Consider the following 18,517-nt stretch of genomic DNA (forward strand, 5'->3'; position numbering starts at 1 on the left):
GCCGGATTTTGGACGTTGGCGGGCCATATCTGGGCCGCGGGTTGTAGTTTGGGGACCACTGTATTAAATCCATAAATCTACTCCATTACGGACATGTTGTAAAGAAAATTAAAAAATGTGACGCATCATTTTGAAATTGTATAATTGTTCAAATAAAACCAATCTGAATCAGAAGCATGATCCACTTTAAGGAACTGTTCAAACTACAAGTGTTTGCAAATTACCAGGAAGAATAATATTGGTGAATGTCTTGAACTTGACAAAAATATTATTTATCTCATCATAAATGACTTACCTATGAAAAAAACGGTGGTATGTACACTGCACTGATTCTTAATGTGTGACATGTTTGAAATGTGTACAAACCGAGTACAGGAAGTGAGCATATGTATAAGTAATTGAACGCCGGACGTTCTACATAATTTTTTTAGACCTTTAACATCAAAACTGTAGCCGCCATTATGATGTGCAGTGCTGTTTTTAAATTACCGTAAGACTTGAACTATAGAAAGTATTTCAATGGTTGAAATCTGCACTTTTGAGTGTTATACCAGTTATTACGGTAATCTAAGTCACGGCAGCTCAGACGAGGAACAAATCAGAGAGGGCGGGATTTTTTTTTTAGAGTAGCCAGCCCGAAACGCATGTGTCAGGAACAGATGCAGAAGCAAATTTTTCCAACAAATGTCTGCATAAAAGTGATAATATATCATATTGTAGGTGTTTATTACCCTTTGCATTCATATTTTGCTGTTTGTTACATTTTTGTTGTGTTTTGCTTGATTGTAAAAAATACACAACTATCGAGGAGCTGGTCTGAGAAGTATAAGAGGAGCGATGTTCATATGTTGTTAATATTCAGTGTTTTATTGTTCATAGTTAATATTGTAAATCCCACTTTCTTTATTTTAGTGTACATTTTGGGTGTCCCATTCAGTAAAAAACTGTAAAATTAAATTCTGTTTCTTTGAGGTGGTCTGTCATAACTTTTTTAGAATTCTATGGGACATTGTTTATTTTTTTTATTAGTGTTCCTGGAAAAAAAGGGACCCGAACACACATACTGTACAGCAGATTTTTACAGCTAAATGTCTATATATAATTTATACACACATACACATTGGCTCCCCAGACACATTTTTTCTCTCAATGTGGCGCTCGAGTCAAAATATTTGCCCAGCTCTGTCTTAGACACACATAATAAAGGTGTTTGTGAACTCCCATGATGCATTGCGGTGCTAAATTAACCACAACATGAAACATTATGTTGCTACTGGTCCGTGGTTTCCTAAAACATAACGTAAAAAAACCCTAACTTAAAGCCTTGTCCAGCTGTTTACTGACCAGTGGCGGGCCGTGCGTTTCCCACCTCAGCCTTCAGTTCCTACTTAGTCCGACTTCAATAAATACCTCTCAAAATACCATCATTTTTGTAACACCACAAGACCACTGCTGGAGAAATACTAAACAGAAACGTGCATTGAATCACCTCAACAGTGTACTAAACAGGCTATTTTTTGGCGCATTAAAAATCAATAAACTCGCATCCAACATACTGTATCTTACGTGGTACTTTCAAAATTAAAATAATTGTTTAAAAAAATGTATTAAACGTGGAAAAAATAAAGAAATAAAATATTTGAACTCACAATTTGTAGCACCCATTCGACGCCGTATAAGTCTGTGGTACCTCTTGTAGTTGGTTGATTCAAGTAGAAGTGGCGGACAAACCATTTAGCTGCTGGGACAGCTTAGCTAGCTTCCTGGGTCGGCCGACCTTGTCTCACAAAATCTATTTTTTTCTTTAAATATCCTTTTTGAACCCTTCTTTATGGGTTAAAATTAAATTAAATTAAATTACATTTAAATGTCTTTGCTCCGGTGCCACTTTCTCCTTTTGCAAATCCCAAGTTGTAATCATCACATTTAACGTACGGCCACCTACATGGGCTACTCGTGATCTGATTGGCTATCGTAACTGTCTATCAATTGTATGTCCTCTGTTTGTTGACACTGCACAGCCGCCGCTAATCTTGATTCATAAGGCCCCCGGCAGAATTCATGCAGCACTGGCAACAAGCTAGCTGAATTCTGATAAAAGCTCTAACGAAAAAACAAGCTACACTGGAGCCTAATATGACATGAAGAGAATACAATGAACACTTTTATATATTTATGGAAAGTAAATTAAAAATAAAATTAACTTTTATTAATTTATGATCATGGTTTATGTTGCTGGCCCTGACTGCACACCACTGTTACTGACATTTACTATTCACGTTTAGGTAAGTTTTACTGCAATTGAATATCCAAATATCGATATAATAGAAGCCCTGTTTGACTGCTAATAATCGGTAATGGTATCGGCCCTGAAAAAAAACATATTGGTCGATCTCTACTAGTGTTGTATCGTATACCGGTATTAGTATGGTACCGCGATACTAATGAATCCTATACGGTACTATACCGCCTCTGAAAAGTTCCGGTCCACCACCCCGTTGTCACGTCGTGTCATTGCTGGTTTACGAGCAGACGAGCATGTTCCGCAGTGCGCACACACACAAAGTACTTACAAGCAGATACAGTGTGTAGACAGAAAAGGGAGAATGGACGCATTTTGGCTTAAAAACTAAAGATAAAGCTGAAGTTATAACACGGAAACACCCTCAGGAAGAGGTGCTTTAAGACATGGCTAGCGGCTAAAGTCCAGCCCCAGTCGGCAGTGTTTTAGCTACTTCTAAATCACTAATCCTTGCCTCCATGGTGACAAATAAAGTACGTTTCTTACAAGTATCATTCCTGCAGGACGAGGAACAGCTAAATATGTTTCACGACACACCATAGCTCTTCTTCGTCACATTGTAAACAAACGGCATTGGTGGATCTACACCTGACATCCACTGTAATGATACCAAGTACAGTAGCGTATCTAGTCGATACTACTATGATTACGTCGATATTAACAACTTTTTTCGTTTTTTTAATAAAATTTATATTATGTTTATAAACTCAGGAAATACGTCTCTGGACACATGAGGACTTTGAATATGACCAATGTATGATCCTGTAACAACTTGGTATCGGGTCGATACCTAAATTTGTGGTATCATCCAAAACTAATGTAAAGTATCAAACAACAGAAGAATAAGTGATTATTACATTTTAACAGAAGTGTAGATAGAAAATGTCAAAAGAGAAAGTAAGCAGATATTAACAGTAAATGAACAAGTAGATTAATAATCAATTTTCTACCACATGTCCTTAATAATAAAAAATAAAATAATAGAATGGAAAATGACACAATATGTTACTGCATATGTCAGCAGACTAATTAGGAGCCTTTGTTTGTTTACTTACTAGTAAAAGACAAGTTGTCTTGTATGTTCACTATTTTATTTAAGGACAAACTTGCAATAAGAAACATATGTTTAATTTACCCTAAGATTTTTTGTTAAAATAAAGCCAATAATGCCATTTTTTGTGGTCCCCTTTATTTAGAAAAGTACCGAAAAGTACTGAAAAGTATCAAAATAACTTTGTTACCGACACCAAAATATTGGTATCGGGACAACACTAATCTCTAGTGAAAATACCTCTAGCGGATCAAACTTTATACTTCCATTTGAAATGAAACTTGGAATAATGACAAATTCAAATTATTGCCGTGCTCGGCTGCTTTGTATCCACCGTATAAATGAGCATGCCCGCGTTTTTTTGAAGAGGGATTTTGTGCGGCGTTTATTGAAATGTTTATCCGCAGAGCTCTGTTGAGGGTTTAACCGCTCCACGTTTGACAAAAATATCACCACTAAAAGGCAACTTGGTCTCGCAATGCTGCACTCTGTGTGTGGGAGCGCCATCGGGATCGGCCATCCAGCGTCCCTTTTCGCTTTTATCGAGCGCGGCTGAAAGACGGGGGTCAGGCGCCAGTCCGTGGTACACGCGGCAGTGCAGGGGTCAAAGCCATCAAATGGTTGCAGCCACCCGGCGAGGCCCGTTCCCTGACACTTTGGGGCTTGTGGGTTCCTGCGATAACATTAGAAAGATGCTGCGACGGGGTCGTGCCGTAGTCAGGCAACAGCGCTGCGGCGTCCTTCTTGGTCTCAAACCGTCAGAGACGACACCGAGGTTATTTAAAGGAGGATGATTAATGCGTTGGGAAAGGCCAAACACCTGCCCCAGCCACACACCCTCCCCACCGCGTGCTATGCAGGATGTGCACACGCACGTATAAATATGTTCATTTACATCTGTTCACACTTGTGTGCACACCTCCTGTTAACGATGTGTGTGTGTGTGTGTGTGGGGGGGGGGGGGGGGGGGGGTGGGGGGGTGGGGGGTGGTGTGCGTGTGCGTGTGTGTGTGTGTGTGAGAGTGTGAGGACAATGCGCTGACTGGGCCGGTGCGCTGGCAATTAGAAAAACCACCAGTGGCAAGGTGCACATTAATCATGTTCCGCAGCTGAAAGAAAGAAATGGGGCGGAGATAGGGGGGGGGCGAGAAGTGGAGGGGCGGAAGAAGAATAATGAGCGAGCGCGTCTGAGGTACTCAGCTGTTCTCTTGCTTTGTTTGGGCTGACTGGATTTTGGAGGCATTCATGAATAAGAAGGGTCGCGACAATAGGAGCCAACCCAGTGGGCACAGATGATCTGCTGGCTCCACAGTCCAAGGTGGGCTCCAAGCGTCACTGTTCTGTTTATCTGGCATTTAAAGTCTTGTGTTTGTTCGTCAAAGTCCATTAATCACTAGTTTTGCTTTACATAATAGGATGAAACAAGTGCAAGTGGATTAATGCATTAGAACATGTAGTAGGACATGATGAGCAGGTACAGGGCTGGGGCGATACGGCTGAAAACTGTATCACGATGTAAGTGTTTTATACCAATCCATGTCGATTATTATTAGGGCTGGACAATTAATAGAATTTTTATTTATTTATTTATTTATTTAATCAGTCCAACAAAATAATACACAATAATAAAATAGGATTTATTTTTAATTTTATATTTTAATCAGTCCAACAAAATAATACACAATAATACAATAATAATAAAATTCCAAAACCAAACCCGGCCCAGCAACATTCAGAATAGCAATCAACAGAGTAATTGAGAGGAAACACAAACATGACACAAAATAATCCAAAAGTAGTCACACAAAAGTGAATAATATCAACTACAGTATCGATGTAGATAAGAATTCCAACATAACAGTGATTAAAAATACCTCATTTACATTATCATCACAGCCATTTATAAAAAAAAATTAAAACATTAAAAAATAAACAATAGTGTCATAGTGGCTTACACTTGCATCGCATCTCATATAGCCCCATCTTTCCAAAAAGCCATGATGTGTGTGTTTATGACAATCCCTGGCAAAGCAACTACAAAGTAAATGAGAATATTCTGCATAGATATTCATTTTTTGTATGTCCGCTTATTTTAGGCAAGTGTTCAAAGGTCTCTATATGTTACACACATCAAGATATTCACATCCAGTTTTTTCTAATAGGTAAAGCAACTTCCTGACCACAATTATGTCAAGTTTCAAAGCTGTCAGAGCTTGTGCTATTAATCTACATGAGTTTATATGGCTTAACTCCCATACGGCCAGGCTGTATTTTTGTTCTTTTTTAAGTTTCGGGTGTATGACAATATGTATCAATTTAACAATGTTTGCAGTAAAATATTTTAACCTAAGAACCCATTTCATATATGGGAGACCTTAGAGATGAGGAAAAACATTGTTAGATCTTGTTCTACCTCCGGTAGGGGTATCTCAAAAACTAAAGCCCTTTTTGACAGTTAGTCACTAGCCTGTTTTATACCAATCCATATTGATTATTATTAGGACTGGACAATTAATATACTGTATATATATATTTTTTCATTATTAATCAGTCCAACAAATGAATACACAATAATACAATAGTAATACAATTCCAATTCCAAAACCAAACTCGGCCCAGCAACACTCAGAATAGCAATCAACAAAGTAATTGAAAGGACACACAAAAATGATACAAAAAAAATCCAAAAGTAGTCACACAAAAGGGAATAATATAAACTACAGTATCAATATTAATAAAACATTACAACATAACAGTGATTAAAAATTCCTCATTTACATTATCATCACCTCCATTTCTATATATTTTTTAAACATTTAAAAAATTAACTTACACTTGCATAGCATCTCATAAGCTTGACAACACATTGTGTCCAATATTTTCCACAAGGATAAAAATAAGTCGTATTTTAGGTTCATTTTAATAGTTAAAACAAATTTAAATAATGGATCCCATTTTCCAATATATGACTCATTATTATCTAAATGCAATTTTTTCTACTGATATAATCTCCATCTCAGTATGAGTTGGACTATAGACATCTATCCATTTTTTTAGTATTACCATTTTTGTTATGATGCATATTGAAAGATGAATTGAATTTCGATTGAGGCTTGTCACGATCATAAAAATATAATAATCGTTAAAAAAAAAAGATAAATGGGCCGTGCAACATATAGTAAGTAAGTAAGTACCTTTTATTTATAAAGCGCTTTCCACAGATAAAATCACAAAGCTCTGTTTAAAACATAGGTGAAATAAAACAACAATTCAACTAAAACAACAGGGGCAACATCATAAAAAGGATAAACAGTGGATTAAAATTGATGGTATAAGGTTCATTCACTAAAAGCTTTACTAAAAAGAGAAGTCTTCAAATGTTTCTTAAAAGTTTCAACACAGTCAAGATCACAGAGGGAATGGTGCAAGTTGTTCCAGAGTCTGGGAGCTATAGCCTGGAATGCCAAGTCCCCACGGGTTTTACAATGAGTTTTTGGGATCTTAAGGAGACCCTGGCCTGAAGAGCGGAGGCTGCGCCCTGAAGTGTAGGGGCATAGGAAGTCCGTGATGTACTGATGAGGGGCCCCACCATGCAATGCACGGAAAGTCTGGACTAAAATCTTAAACTGTGCGGAATTTAACTGGAAGTCAATGAAGACTGGTAAAAATGGGGGTAATATGGGCTGTTCTGGGAAGTCTGGCAGCCGCATTTTGTACCGTCTAGTGTTGACTTGTTGAGACGATACGATATGAGACGAAATGAAAGCGTGAAATGCAAATTCCGGAGTTTGTAACGGTGAAACGGATGAGTGAAAAAAAGAGCACGTCGACGAGAAGTTTGTGATCTCACCATGGTTACTACAGTATTTTCCGGACCATAAGGCGCGCTGCTGATGAATGGTCTATTTTCGTTTTTTTTTTCATATATAAGGCGCACCAGATTATAGGGGGCATTAAAGGAGTCATATATTATTTTTTTCTAAATGTAAAACACTTCCTTGTGGTCTACATAACATGTAATGGTGGTTCTTTGGTCAAAATGTTGCATAGATGATGTTTTACAGATCATCTTCAAGTCGCTTTCTGACAGTCGCTTCAGGATGCGCCGTTTTGTGGGCGGTCTTATTTACGTGGCTCACCTTCGACAGCGTCTTCTCCCCGTCATCTTTGTTGTAGCGGTGTAGCGTGCAAGGACGGGAGTGGAAGAAGTGTCAAAAGATGGAGCTAACTGTTTTAATGACATTCAGACTTTACTTCAATCAATAACGGAGCAGCATCTCCTCACCCGTGGCTCACTAGTGCAACAAAGCCGGAAATGTGTCCCGTGAAAAACCGTCCGACCGGAACGCTCTAATAATACAGTTCCTTGGGTGAATAATGTAAACTACCTACCCCGGTATGTTTTAACGCTTTCATGGCGAGTTTAAGACAGATATAAGTAAGAACTTTACACTACTTTATATTAGAAATGGCAACAGCGGAGGATGATTGTCCCATAACAAGAAGATAGAGAAAAAGAAGAAGCTTATCGACTATGACGTCGGACACGCGCAAATTTTCAGGACTTATGCAGATCCCAAATACAGATCAGCAGGTACCAGAAGGTAAGAAAAGTTGCTTTTGCATAATATTGCGAAACAAAACGCCAGATAATATGTCTTACCTTATACACACACCATAATAATACTCGTATGTTGAAGCACAGTACAATCCATCAAGCGGTGCGGCTTCATAGCTTACCAAAGTCGTACTAAAACATTTCGATAGATTTTTGAGCTGAGTGTGTAATGTTCAATATTTTCAATGGAACATATACAATTTTGGTGTTGTTTACTTGAGTCATATTGCAGCCTACACGTATCTCTTGTGTGTGACTGCCATCATTTTGCAGTCTACATGTATCTCTTATGTTTGACTGCCACTTATCATTTCACCATGTACCAATAAAATAGCTTCGAGGTCGGTAAGCAAAACCAGAAATATTCCGTACATTCGGCGCACCGGGTTATAAAGCGCACTGTCGAGTTTTGAGGGGAAAAAAAGGATTTTAAGTGCGCCTTATAGTCCGGAAAATACGGTACTTTTTGTTTCACACAGCGCTAATCGATAATCACTAAACTCATTAATAAAAAGTAAGGCATATGAATTTTGCGTTGAATTAACCGAGGACGGAGTCACATAGTTGGTCAATAAAACGGCATCCACTGATTAAACGCAAAATAATATCAAGGAAATGTATTAAAATTTTACTGAAATGCTGTCTATGTGAGGAGAAAATTAACACCTATTGGGAAAACAATGTGTCCGCAAACGCTCATTCAACCCCGAAACACATACTGAACTAAACAATGTCGAGACGGTCACTTGAAAGAGCGGCTAAACCACGAAGCTAACGCTAGCAAGAACAATCAAACACAACCACAACACATCTCATCTGCTTGTGTTGTTGTGAACGGCATCATCGACGTAACATTAACGTACAAACAGGAGGACAGCAGCCGCAACTTGGGAGATGTGGCTGAGACCTTTTTTTAATTTTAATTTTAATTTTTTTTACAGCCTCAAGTCCTTTTTTTTCTCATCTAGTTGAGAACAACAGCAAAGCACACTTTCCCCTTTCACAATAAGCAGATCAAGGAAGATACTGTAGAAGTCCACTCTCCAAGGCAAATGCTTTACAATATTATTACATTACTTCATTCAACTACTGTAGTTGTTAATACTACTTTCAATTGGATTGTTGTTGTTTTTTTAAACAACAATTCTTACCTAAAAGTTTGTATTTTCTTTTGTTAAAATTGTGCTGTTTTAGGGCAGCCAAACACTTTTAAATTAATTTCAATTGGAGACGCTGATTTGAGATACAATAGTTTTGTGATAAGAACCTTGTCAAAGAACCAATTAAACTTGTAAGTTGATGTATTCTACTGACGATACTGGTATTGGATACTTCTGACAACCCGAATAACACTAACTGTGTCACTAAGTTGTGATAAGAGAAGTGAAGTGAATTATATTGATATACCGTATTTCCTTGAATAGCCGCAGGGGCGTTAATTAATTTAAAACCTCCTGTCACTCCTGCGTTTACCGGAAACCGGCGGGATGGCCGTGCATGCGGTAATTATTTTAAAACCTCTTCTCACTCCGGCGTTTACCAAGAGGAATCCATAAAATTTAGGCGTGCGCTTTGAGTGTGATGTAAGCATACCATCATGAAAAGCACATTTAATTAAAAAAAACGTTATTATGGTCTTACCTGTACTTATAAATGGAGTCCGTTTGCAGCTCCTTCTGACCAAAAGCATCGATAACTTGTTTATAGAAGTCTTCATTATTTTCTTTTTTCCGTTTTAAAAGTCTCTGTCTCGATGGAGATATTCCTTTAATTATTACCTCCTGCTTCCATTGAAAGTCCAGTTTAGAAAACTGTTTTATTTTAGATACCTGTATGTGATCCTCCATGTTAGAAGGAATACAAAAAATCTCTTGCTGCGTGTGTTCACTTCTTCTGTAGTACCGGAAGTCGCAAGAAGGATCACTAGCGCGGCAGCGCCCTCTACCACCAGGAGGCGGGAGTCATTTAATGACTTATACAGTATTTCACACACGCAGCTACGGTATATTAATAAAACATAGCTGCTTACTGTTCTCTTTAGCATACTGTACCGGTATTCAATAGCTTGGACCTTAAATCCTACTGAATAGCTCTTTATCTTTTTTCCTCTGTGCGATTGTAAACTACTGAAAGCAGCTTCCTCCATTTTGAAAATGAGGACAGATGCGTCACTCGTGACGTAACGAATTTGACCCGGTGGAAGTTCTAGACATATGCTAAATATTTTGCGAAACGAGTTTGACCCGGTGAAAATTATAGACATGCGATAATAAAATTAATATTTTGCGAAACGGATTTGATCCGGCTTCAATAATAAACCGGCGATAAGGCCAAGCATGCGTTAATTATTTTGAGAAACGAGTTTGACCCGGCAGTAATTCTAGACGTGCGAATACTATATTCCCTGCGCCAATTCAAGGAAATACGGTAGCACTTTTTCTCTAGTGAGTTAAAGTGCTTCACATTGAAAGACCAATCATCTACATTTAAGCTACATTTAAAGAACTGTCATGCTTAAGAACACAATGGCAATGACTCAAATGGCGGAAGCAGGATTCGAACTAGGGACCCTCAAGTTTCTGGTCTGCCGCCCCCACCATCTGAGCCACGCCTTCCCATAAAATCTGAACTGTGGATTTTGTGAATTGTTCCACCGGGGATGGGCTGTAAAACAATGTCAATATACATTGCGATAGACACGTACTCTATATCAATACAAATTGTGTTCAATAAAACATGTTTTTTTTTCTTTCATGTCGGAAGAAACCGGAAGTTGCAAAGCAAGGTTGGTTGCATGAACAAAGGCACTCGCAGGAATTGATCTCTGATCAGTGGGAGTGGCACGTTAACAGCCAATCGGGTAACAGTAGCAACCATCACAGTTGGTTTCGCCATCCTGTTGTCCCAGGTTGATTCTTTGCATGGAGTGAGAAGAGAAATTAAGAAATTGAGAATAAAAGAGGAAAAGTCACCTGGGGATTTTTTTTTACAAGGGGACCGCAGTCAGACCAATGTAATGTAAATGATGCAAGGCGCTCGTCCCCACCAAGACCGCTAGTACCACACCACCTTAGCCGCGCTCACCCTTTAGAGCACAGCTGTAACTTCCTGCCACTAAACCTGCAGAAAATAGTTCTTCTCAGGTTTCTGTATGTTTACATTTTCACATCTTACACTATTTTATTACACTTTATTAAGCATTTCTTACATATTCCTTATTGTTGCACCTTCATTTTAAGAGCTTATTGTTAAATGTTCAATGTGATTTTACTATTTTGTTGACATTGTTTGAGGGTTTTCCATGCTTGTGTTGACATTTTCTTTCCTTCCTGCCTTAATAGTTGAGGGGATAATATTTAGAGGAAGGTTACACTTGAAATAAAAATGTTTACATTTATGATTGTTTTTCTACTGGTCCTTATTTTCGAAAGGTCATAAAATATATAAATAATTATTAGGGCTGGACGATTCTGTCAACAATAATAATCACAATTATTTTGATTGATATTGTAAGCACGATTAATTGAACAACTACTCATTCATTTGAAAAACTTAGTATTTATTGTACCACCAAAACTTAACTTGAAATATAGTTTAAAAAAAGATATAAAAAGTAAAATAATAGTAATAACAATACCTTTAAATAACATAAGAAATAAAAAGGTTTCCGTAGAATGTTTTTTTATTCAGTTTTTTACCTTTTATACATATTTTTCACCACAGAGTGTGTGCTTTTTGTGTCAAATAAAATTAAATAAATTGTTAATTCAATGCTAAAATCCTCACATTTAATTGTGCAATACATCCTTGGACAATTCTGAACTATATTTTACGTCACAGCATAATAATTGTGGAAATGTCTCAATAAGTGCTTAATTTCCATTTTGTATGTGTATAAGGTACTTTTTTGAAATCTTTATTTTCTCAGCGCAGTCAGACTGGATGTGGCTCACTGGGCTATTATTGTGAAAGGGGAAAGTGTGCTTTGCTGTTGTACTCAACTAGAAGAGAAAAGAAAGGACTTGAGGCTGTTAAAAAAGAAAAAAAGAAAAAGAAAAGAGCACAGCCACGACTCCCCAGTTGCGGCTGCTGTCCTCCTGTTTGTACGTTATTGTTACGTCGATGATGTCGTTCACAACATAAGCAGATGAGGTGTGTTGTGGGTGTATGGAAATTTCAATCAATCAATCAATCAAAGTTTATTTATACAGCCCTTAATCACAAGTGTCTCAAAGGGCTGCACAAGCCACAACGACATCCTCGGCTCAGATCCCACATCAGGGCAAGAAAAAACTCAACCCAATGGCACAATGAGAAACCTTGGAAGGGACCGCAGGTCTGGTCAAGATGGATGCCGAGTGTTTACGGTTAATACCGTCAGAGTGCAGTCCATAGTGGGGCCAGCAGGGGAACCTCTTGCATGTAGACGACTGATGCATAAGGAGCGGTCACCCAGGGTCCCGACTTCATGTCCAAGTCCAGTCCATTGGGAGGCCAGCAGGGGATCATCTTGAATGGAAATTTACCATCAACTTTCAATAATTATCTGATTTACCGGAAACTTTCCAAAAAAGTTCCCATAAATTGCAACTCCTAGCTCTAAGTAGGGCAACTTTCCATGAATGTACCATCCCTTTCGGACCTACTTGTATCCATAAAGTGTATGAACCCAGATCTTAAGTGAAAATCAAAACTCTTCATGCCTTTCATCAGTTTCAGTTTGCCAAGTCTGCTTCATTAGGCTTCTGTTTTCTTCTGTTTTACAGATGTATGATTGCTGATGAGGTAAGCACACACAACACCAGCTCAGGAAATCTATTTTCCAACCTTCCAAATGAATTTGTCATCTTAGTGCCGCACTGCCACTTGCCTAATGGTTTTTGACAGAAGAATCATTCTCAGACCTTATTACTCTTGGGCCTCATATCAGCTCAGCCGTCATATGCAATTTGCCGCAGAGGCGGCGCACGATTGACTTGTTTTTCCTCCACCTCTTGCCGTGTGTTGATTTGGCTCCGTCCAGATGGGTCTTGGCAAGACGGTGCAAGCCATCGCGGTGGCATATGCTTTCAGGAAAGAGTGGCCCCTCCTGGTAGTGGTGCCCTCGTCCCTAAAATACCCCTGGATTGAGGAGCTGGAGCGCTGGATTCCCGAGCTGCAGCCCGGAGACATCAACCTGGTGGAGAACAAGAGCCACACCATGTAGGTCATCTTACCCCAAAGTGTCTCGCCCCCTCTCCTCCACTTCCATCCACAACACGTGCTGTGTCTTTCTTTCGCCTTCTTAACGAGCCAAATGAACACGTCCCTGCAAGCAGCGATCAATAGATGATGAATAATGGTCTTATAAATAAATGTAGCTATCGGTTTATTCACAAAAATACTCAAAAGTAAAAAGTATTGTATTAAAACTACTCTGACAATAACAATGTATCCAAAAAGTTGTGTATGTAAATATAACCGAGTAAATGTAGATCCATAGAATAGGGCTGGGCGATAAAACAATGATTTTAGTTTTTCTTTTACATCGGACGAAGCCGGACGTCGCAAAGCAAGGTTGTTTGCACGAACAAAGGCACTCTATCTCTGGTAGGAAGTGATCGCTGATCAGTGGGACTGACAACAGCCAATCAGGTAACAGTAAGTTTGGTTGCGCCATTTTGTTGTCTGGCGGTTGATTCTTTTGGCATGGAGTGAGAAGAGAAAAGTAAAAATTAAGAAATTGTGAAAAGTCACCAGGACAGTATGAAGGGACCGTAGTCAGACCAATGTGGTCTGTAAATGATGCAAGGCGCTCGTCCCCACCAAGACCGCTAATACCACACAACCTTAGCCGCACTCACCCTTTAGAGCACAGCTATTACTTCCTGGCACTAAACCTGCAGAAAATAGTTCTTCTCAGGTTTCTCTACGTTTACATTTTCACACTTTGCACTATTTTCTTACACTTAATTAACGTATATATTCCTTATTTTTGCACCTTCGCTTAAAGAGCTTATTGTTAAGAGTTCAATGTGATTTTACTATTTTGATGAAGTGTTTTCAATGCTTGTTTTGACATTTCCTTTCATTTGAGGGAATTACAGTCAGAGCTAGGTTACATTTTAAATTAAAATGTTTGCCTTTAGTATATTTTTCTCCCGGAAGTGGTTATCGGTGAACATTCTTATTGATCGCCGCAAAATAATGATATATATAAATATATATATATAAGTCAAATACTGTGTCGTAGTACATCCATCTATCCATCCATTTTCTACCGCTTGTGACATAAATAAGACTTAATTTAGGAAAAAATATGTAGAAAATGCACCATGCGCAATGTGGAGAAGAACGACTTTAAAAGATAAATACAGTGTAATTTAGGCCAGAAATATGTCAACTTTAGTTAAAAAACGTGATAGAGTGAAGATTTGAAGTGCGATATTGCGGGGGACGACAGTATGCTTTATTGCAGTTGAAAAACTTCAACTTATTTTGAGCCAAGGCACATTTTTTTCATTTAAAAAATCCAGAGGCACACCGCAAGCAGAAAATGTTAAAAATTAAACTCAGTAGCCAATATTGACAAGTACCCAACACAATTGTTCGATATGAATTTAAACCCTAACAATAACCATGCATCACTAATTGTCTTGTCTCAAAATAGGCCTCCAAAGCAATTAGCTACCTGCTACCATCTCCTGATATAGAAGAGTATCACATGGTTACTCTGCCGATCTGTAGACAGCACAGCCACTCAACAATGGCACATTATTTGCGGATTATAATTATTGGTTTGCAAACGTATGTTTTTTTAAACCAAGCCTGGGCAATTATTTTGACGCGGGGGGCCAGATTTAGAGAAGAAAATGTGTCTGGGGGCCTGTAAATCTATTTTTAGGAACATTAATACAAAACCTCACAATAATGTCTGATGAAATGCTAAAAACGTTATGACAGACCGCCTTAAAAAACGGAATGGAATTTTAATTTTTTTAATTGAATGAGACACCCAGAATGTACATGAAAAAAAGGAATGTGGGATTTACAATATTAACTATGAACGATAAAACACTGAATATTGACAACATATGGACGTCACACGTCATATTTTACAATTAAGCGAAACGCAACAAAAATGCAACAAACACAGCGAATTATGAACGCAAAGGGTACAAAATAAACCCACCTACTATCTGATACATCCTATATATCACTAAGCTTTAGAACTTGTAAAAATCTCCTTCCGCGTCTGTCCCTGACACCTGAATTTCAGGCTGGCCGCGCTGGAAACACTCTGTGGAAACGCTCCCCACCCACACTGCTTGGTGCCTCGTCTGAGCTGCTGTGACTTACATTATTACCATAGTAACTAGTATATCATGCAAAAGCGCAAATTCCAACCATTGACTGCTTTGTGTAGTTCAAGACTTACGGTCATTTGAAAACATCACTGCACATCATAATGGCGGCTACAGTTTCGATCTTAAAGACCTAAAATAATTATTTGGGAATGTCCAGTGGGCCAGATTGAAAAGCTTAACGTGCCCCCGGGCCTTAATTTGCCCAGGTCTGTTTTAGACCAATTAGGTTAAATTGCATAACTTCCCATTGCACACCAGACAATATCTCGCGGCACACTAGGCTTTATTGTGTCCTTTGCTGATAAGAGGCTTGTTTCACGCCACTTTGTCTTAAAGCCCCGATGCAGTAATATTATTACGTAATAACATAGGTTGATTGCCAACACTAAATTGGCCCTATTGTGTGTGGCAACACTAAATTGGCCCTATTGTGTAAATGTGAGTGTGAATGTTTTCTGTCTATCTGTGTTGGCCCTGCGATGAGGTGGCGATTTGTCCAGGGTGTAAACCGCCTTCCACCGATTGTAGCTAAGATAGGCTCCAGCACCCTCCGTGACCCCGAAAGGGATAAGGGGTAGAAAATGGATGGATGGAATATGGTCAACTTCTTGGCAACATCTCTCACCAGAGGGCAATGTGCCCTGCGAACATTGACTGATTTAAAACACACGTGTTGCTTGCCCTTTTTGCGTGTCTCATATGGAACTTTCCCCAACCTTTCAGGGGTATCAGCAGCAGTAAGGTGACGGTGCTCGGCTACGGCCTCCTCACAACGGATGCACGCCTCTTGGTGGAGACTCTGAGCAGGCAGCGCTTTGCAGTGGTTGTGGTGGATGAGTCGCACTACCTCAAATCCCGGAACGCGGCGCGGACCAAGCTTCTGGTGCCTCTCATTCAGAGTGCCAAGCGTGCCATCCTGCTCACCGGTACACCTGCCCTGGGTCGCCCTGAAGAGGTAATGCACATTGATTTAGTGTATATTTAATTATGTCTGTTGTTGCCTGTTGTAGTCATATTATACAAACTCCCGTTTCTTTTCTTCTCGAGATCAACCGATATGTTATTTTTAGGACCAATACCGATTATTAGTAGACATGGAGGCCGATAACCGATATTTTGAGCAGATATTCATTGGCAGTAAAAGTGATTTAAACATGAAAAGTGTATGTCAATAAACAGCTGGACACGACTTTAAAGTAAAAATACCACTCATAGTGTGGTGAAATTACTCTCTGCATTTGACCCATCTCCTTGTTGCACCCCCTGAGAGGTGAGGGGAGCAGTGAGCAGCAACGGTGGCCGTGCTCGGGAATCATTTTGGTGATTTAACCCCCAATTCCAACCCTTGATGCTGAGTGCCAAGCAGGGAGGTAATGGGTTCCATTTTTATAGTCTTTGGTATGACTCGGCCGGGGTTTGAACTCACGACCTACTGATCTCAGGGCGGACACTCTAACCACAAAGCCACTGAGCAGATTTAAGTTGTTTATTTAATCACATTTTTTTAGGAAACAATGTTGTATGTGTCGCTAATGTTGTTTAATTTGGCAGAAATACATGAGGGGATGTCACAAACACCTTTATTACATGTGTCTTAATCCCACAGGTCGGAGGAGCATCAACATTTTTAACATTTGGAAAATGTCCTGGGAAAATTGGTAAAATTAAGGAATGTCTTGCCATCTATGCAATTTTATACAACCAGTTTATGGGTTCAATACATTGTAAAGTGTCCTTGTTAGGAACCCTCCATAAATAATAGATTATAGTTATGTATTATAATAATATATTATTTTTTATATACTAAATACTGGTAACGTGTGTGTATGTGAATATATACATTTACATACAGTACAGGCCAAAAGTTTGGACACACCTCATTTTAATGCATTTTCTTTTTTTTCATGACTATTTACATTGTAGATTGTCACTGAAGGCATCAAAACTATGACACGTGAAGTGAAAACCATTTCAGGTGACTATCTCTTGATGCTCATCGAGAGAATGCCAAGAGTGTGCAAAACAGTAATCAGAGCAAAGGGTGGCTATTTTGAAGAAACTAGAATATAAAACATGTTTTCAGTTATTTCACCTTTTTTTGTTAAAGGCCTACTGAAACCCACTACTACCGACCACGCAGTCTTGATAGTTTATATATCAATGATGAAATCTTAACATTGCAACACATGCCAATACGGCCGGGTTAACTTATAAAGTGCAATTTTAAATTTCCCGGGAAATATCCGGTTGAAAACGTCTCGGTATGATGACGTTTGCGCGTGAAGTCACGGAGTGAACAGAAGTATTGGCACACCATTGTGTCCCAATACAAACAGCTCTGTTTTCATCGAAAAATTCCACAGTATTCTGGACATCTGTGTTGGTGAATCTTTTGCAATTTGTTTAATGAACAATGAAGACTGCAAAGAAGAAAGCTGTAGGTGGGATCGGTGTATTAGCGGCGGACTACAGCAACACAACCAGGAGGACTTTGAGATGGATAGCAGACGCGCTACCGTGAGTACAGCTTTGGCTTCCAAACATTTGATCGCTTGCCCGTACGTGCGTGGCGCTATGTGCATGTCACGTACGTAACTGTGGGGAAATATATGTTTCTTGCCGACTCTGATGGTGGCCGGGGTGTCGTCGAAAGCTACAACGCCCGCCGCCGCACCACTGTCCTCACCTTGACTTCCTCCGTCTCCGGGCCGCCAACTGCATCGGTGATCGGGTGAAGTCCTTCGTCGCGCCGTCGATCGCTGGAACGCAGGTGAGCACGGGTCGTGATGAGCAGATGAGAGCTGACGTAGGTGCAGAGCTAATGTTTTTAGCATAGCTCTGTCGAGGTCCCGTAGCTAAGTTAGCTTCAATGGCGTCATTAGCAACAGCATTGTTAAGCTTCGACAGGCTGGAAAGCATTAACCGTGTAGTTACATGTCCATGGTTTAATAGTATTGTTGATTTTCTGTCTGTCCTTCCAGTCAAGGGTTTATTTCTTTTGTTTCTATCTGCATTTAAGCACGATGCTATCACGTTAGCTCCGTAGCTAAAGAGCTTCGCCGATGTATTGTCGTGGAGATAAAAGTCACTGTGAATGTCCATTTCGCGTTCTCGACTCTCATTTTCAAGAGGATATAGTATCCGAGGTGGTTCAAAATACAAACCCGTGATCCACAATAGAAAAAGGAGAAAGTGTGGAAT

The 18,517-nt window shown here is 39.3% G+C and overlaps 1 protein-coding gene across 1 annotated transcript in view; it reads left to right on the forward strand.

The window, feature by feature from the left end:
- zranb3 (zinc finger, RAN-binding domain containing 3) overlaps window positions 1-18,517 on the forward strand; it is a 278,301-nt gene that overhangs the window by 26,455 nt on the left and 233,329 nt on the right. The window contains exons 2-4 of the mRNA XM_062059225.1: window positions 12,737-12,755; window positions 12,994-13,172; window positions 16,040-16,271. Of these exons, the coding sequence (XP_061915209.1) occupies window positions 12,737-12,755; window positions 12,994-13,172; window positions 16,040-16,271 (430 nt within the window). The remainder of the gene's footprint in view (window positions 1-12,736; window positions 12,756-12,993; window positions 13,173-16,039; window positions 16,272-18,517) is intronic.

Source organism: Entelurus aequoreus, linkage group LG01 (genome assembly GCF_033978785.1).
Source record: "Entelurus aequoreus isolate RoL-2023_Sb linkage group LG01, RoL_Eaeq_v1.1, whole genome shotgun sequence".
NCBI classification, from domain to species: domain Eukaryota; kingdom Metazoa; phylum Chordata; class Actinopteri; order Syngnathiformes; family Syngnathidae; genus Entelurus; species Entelurus aequoreus.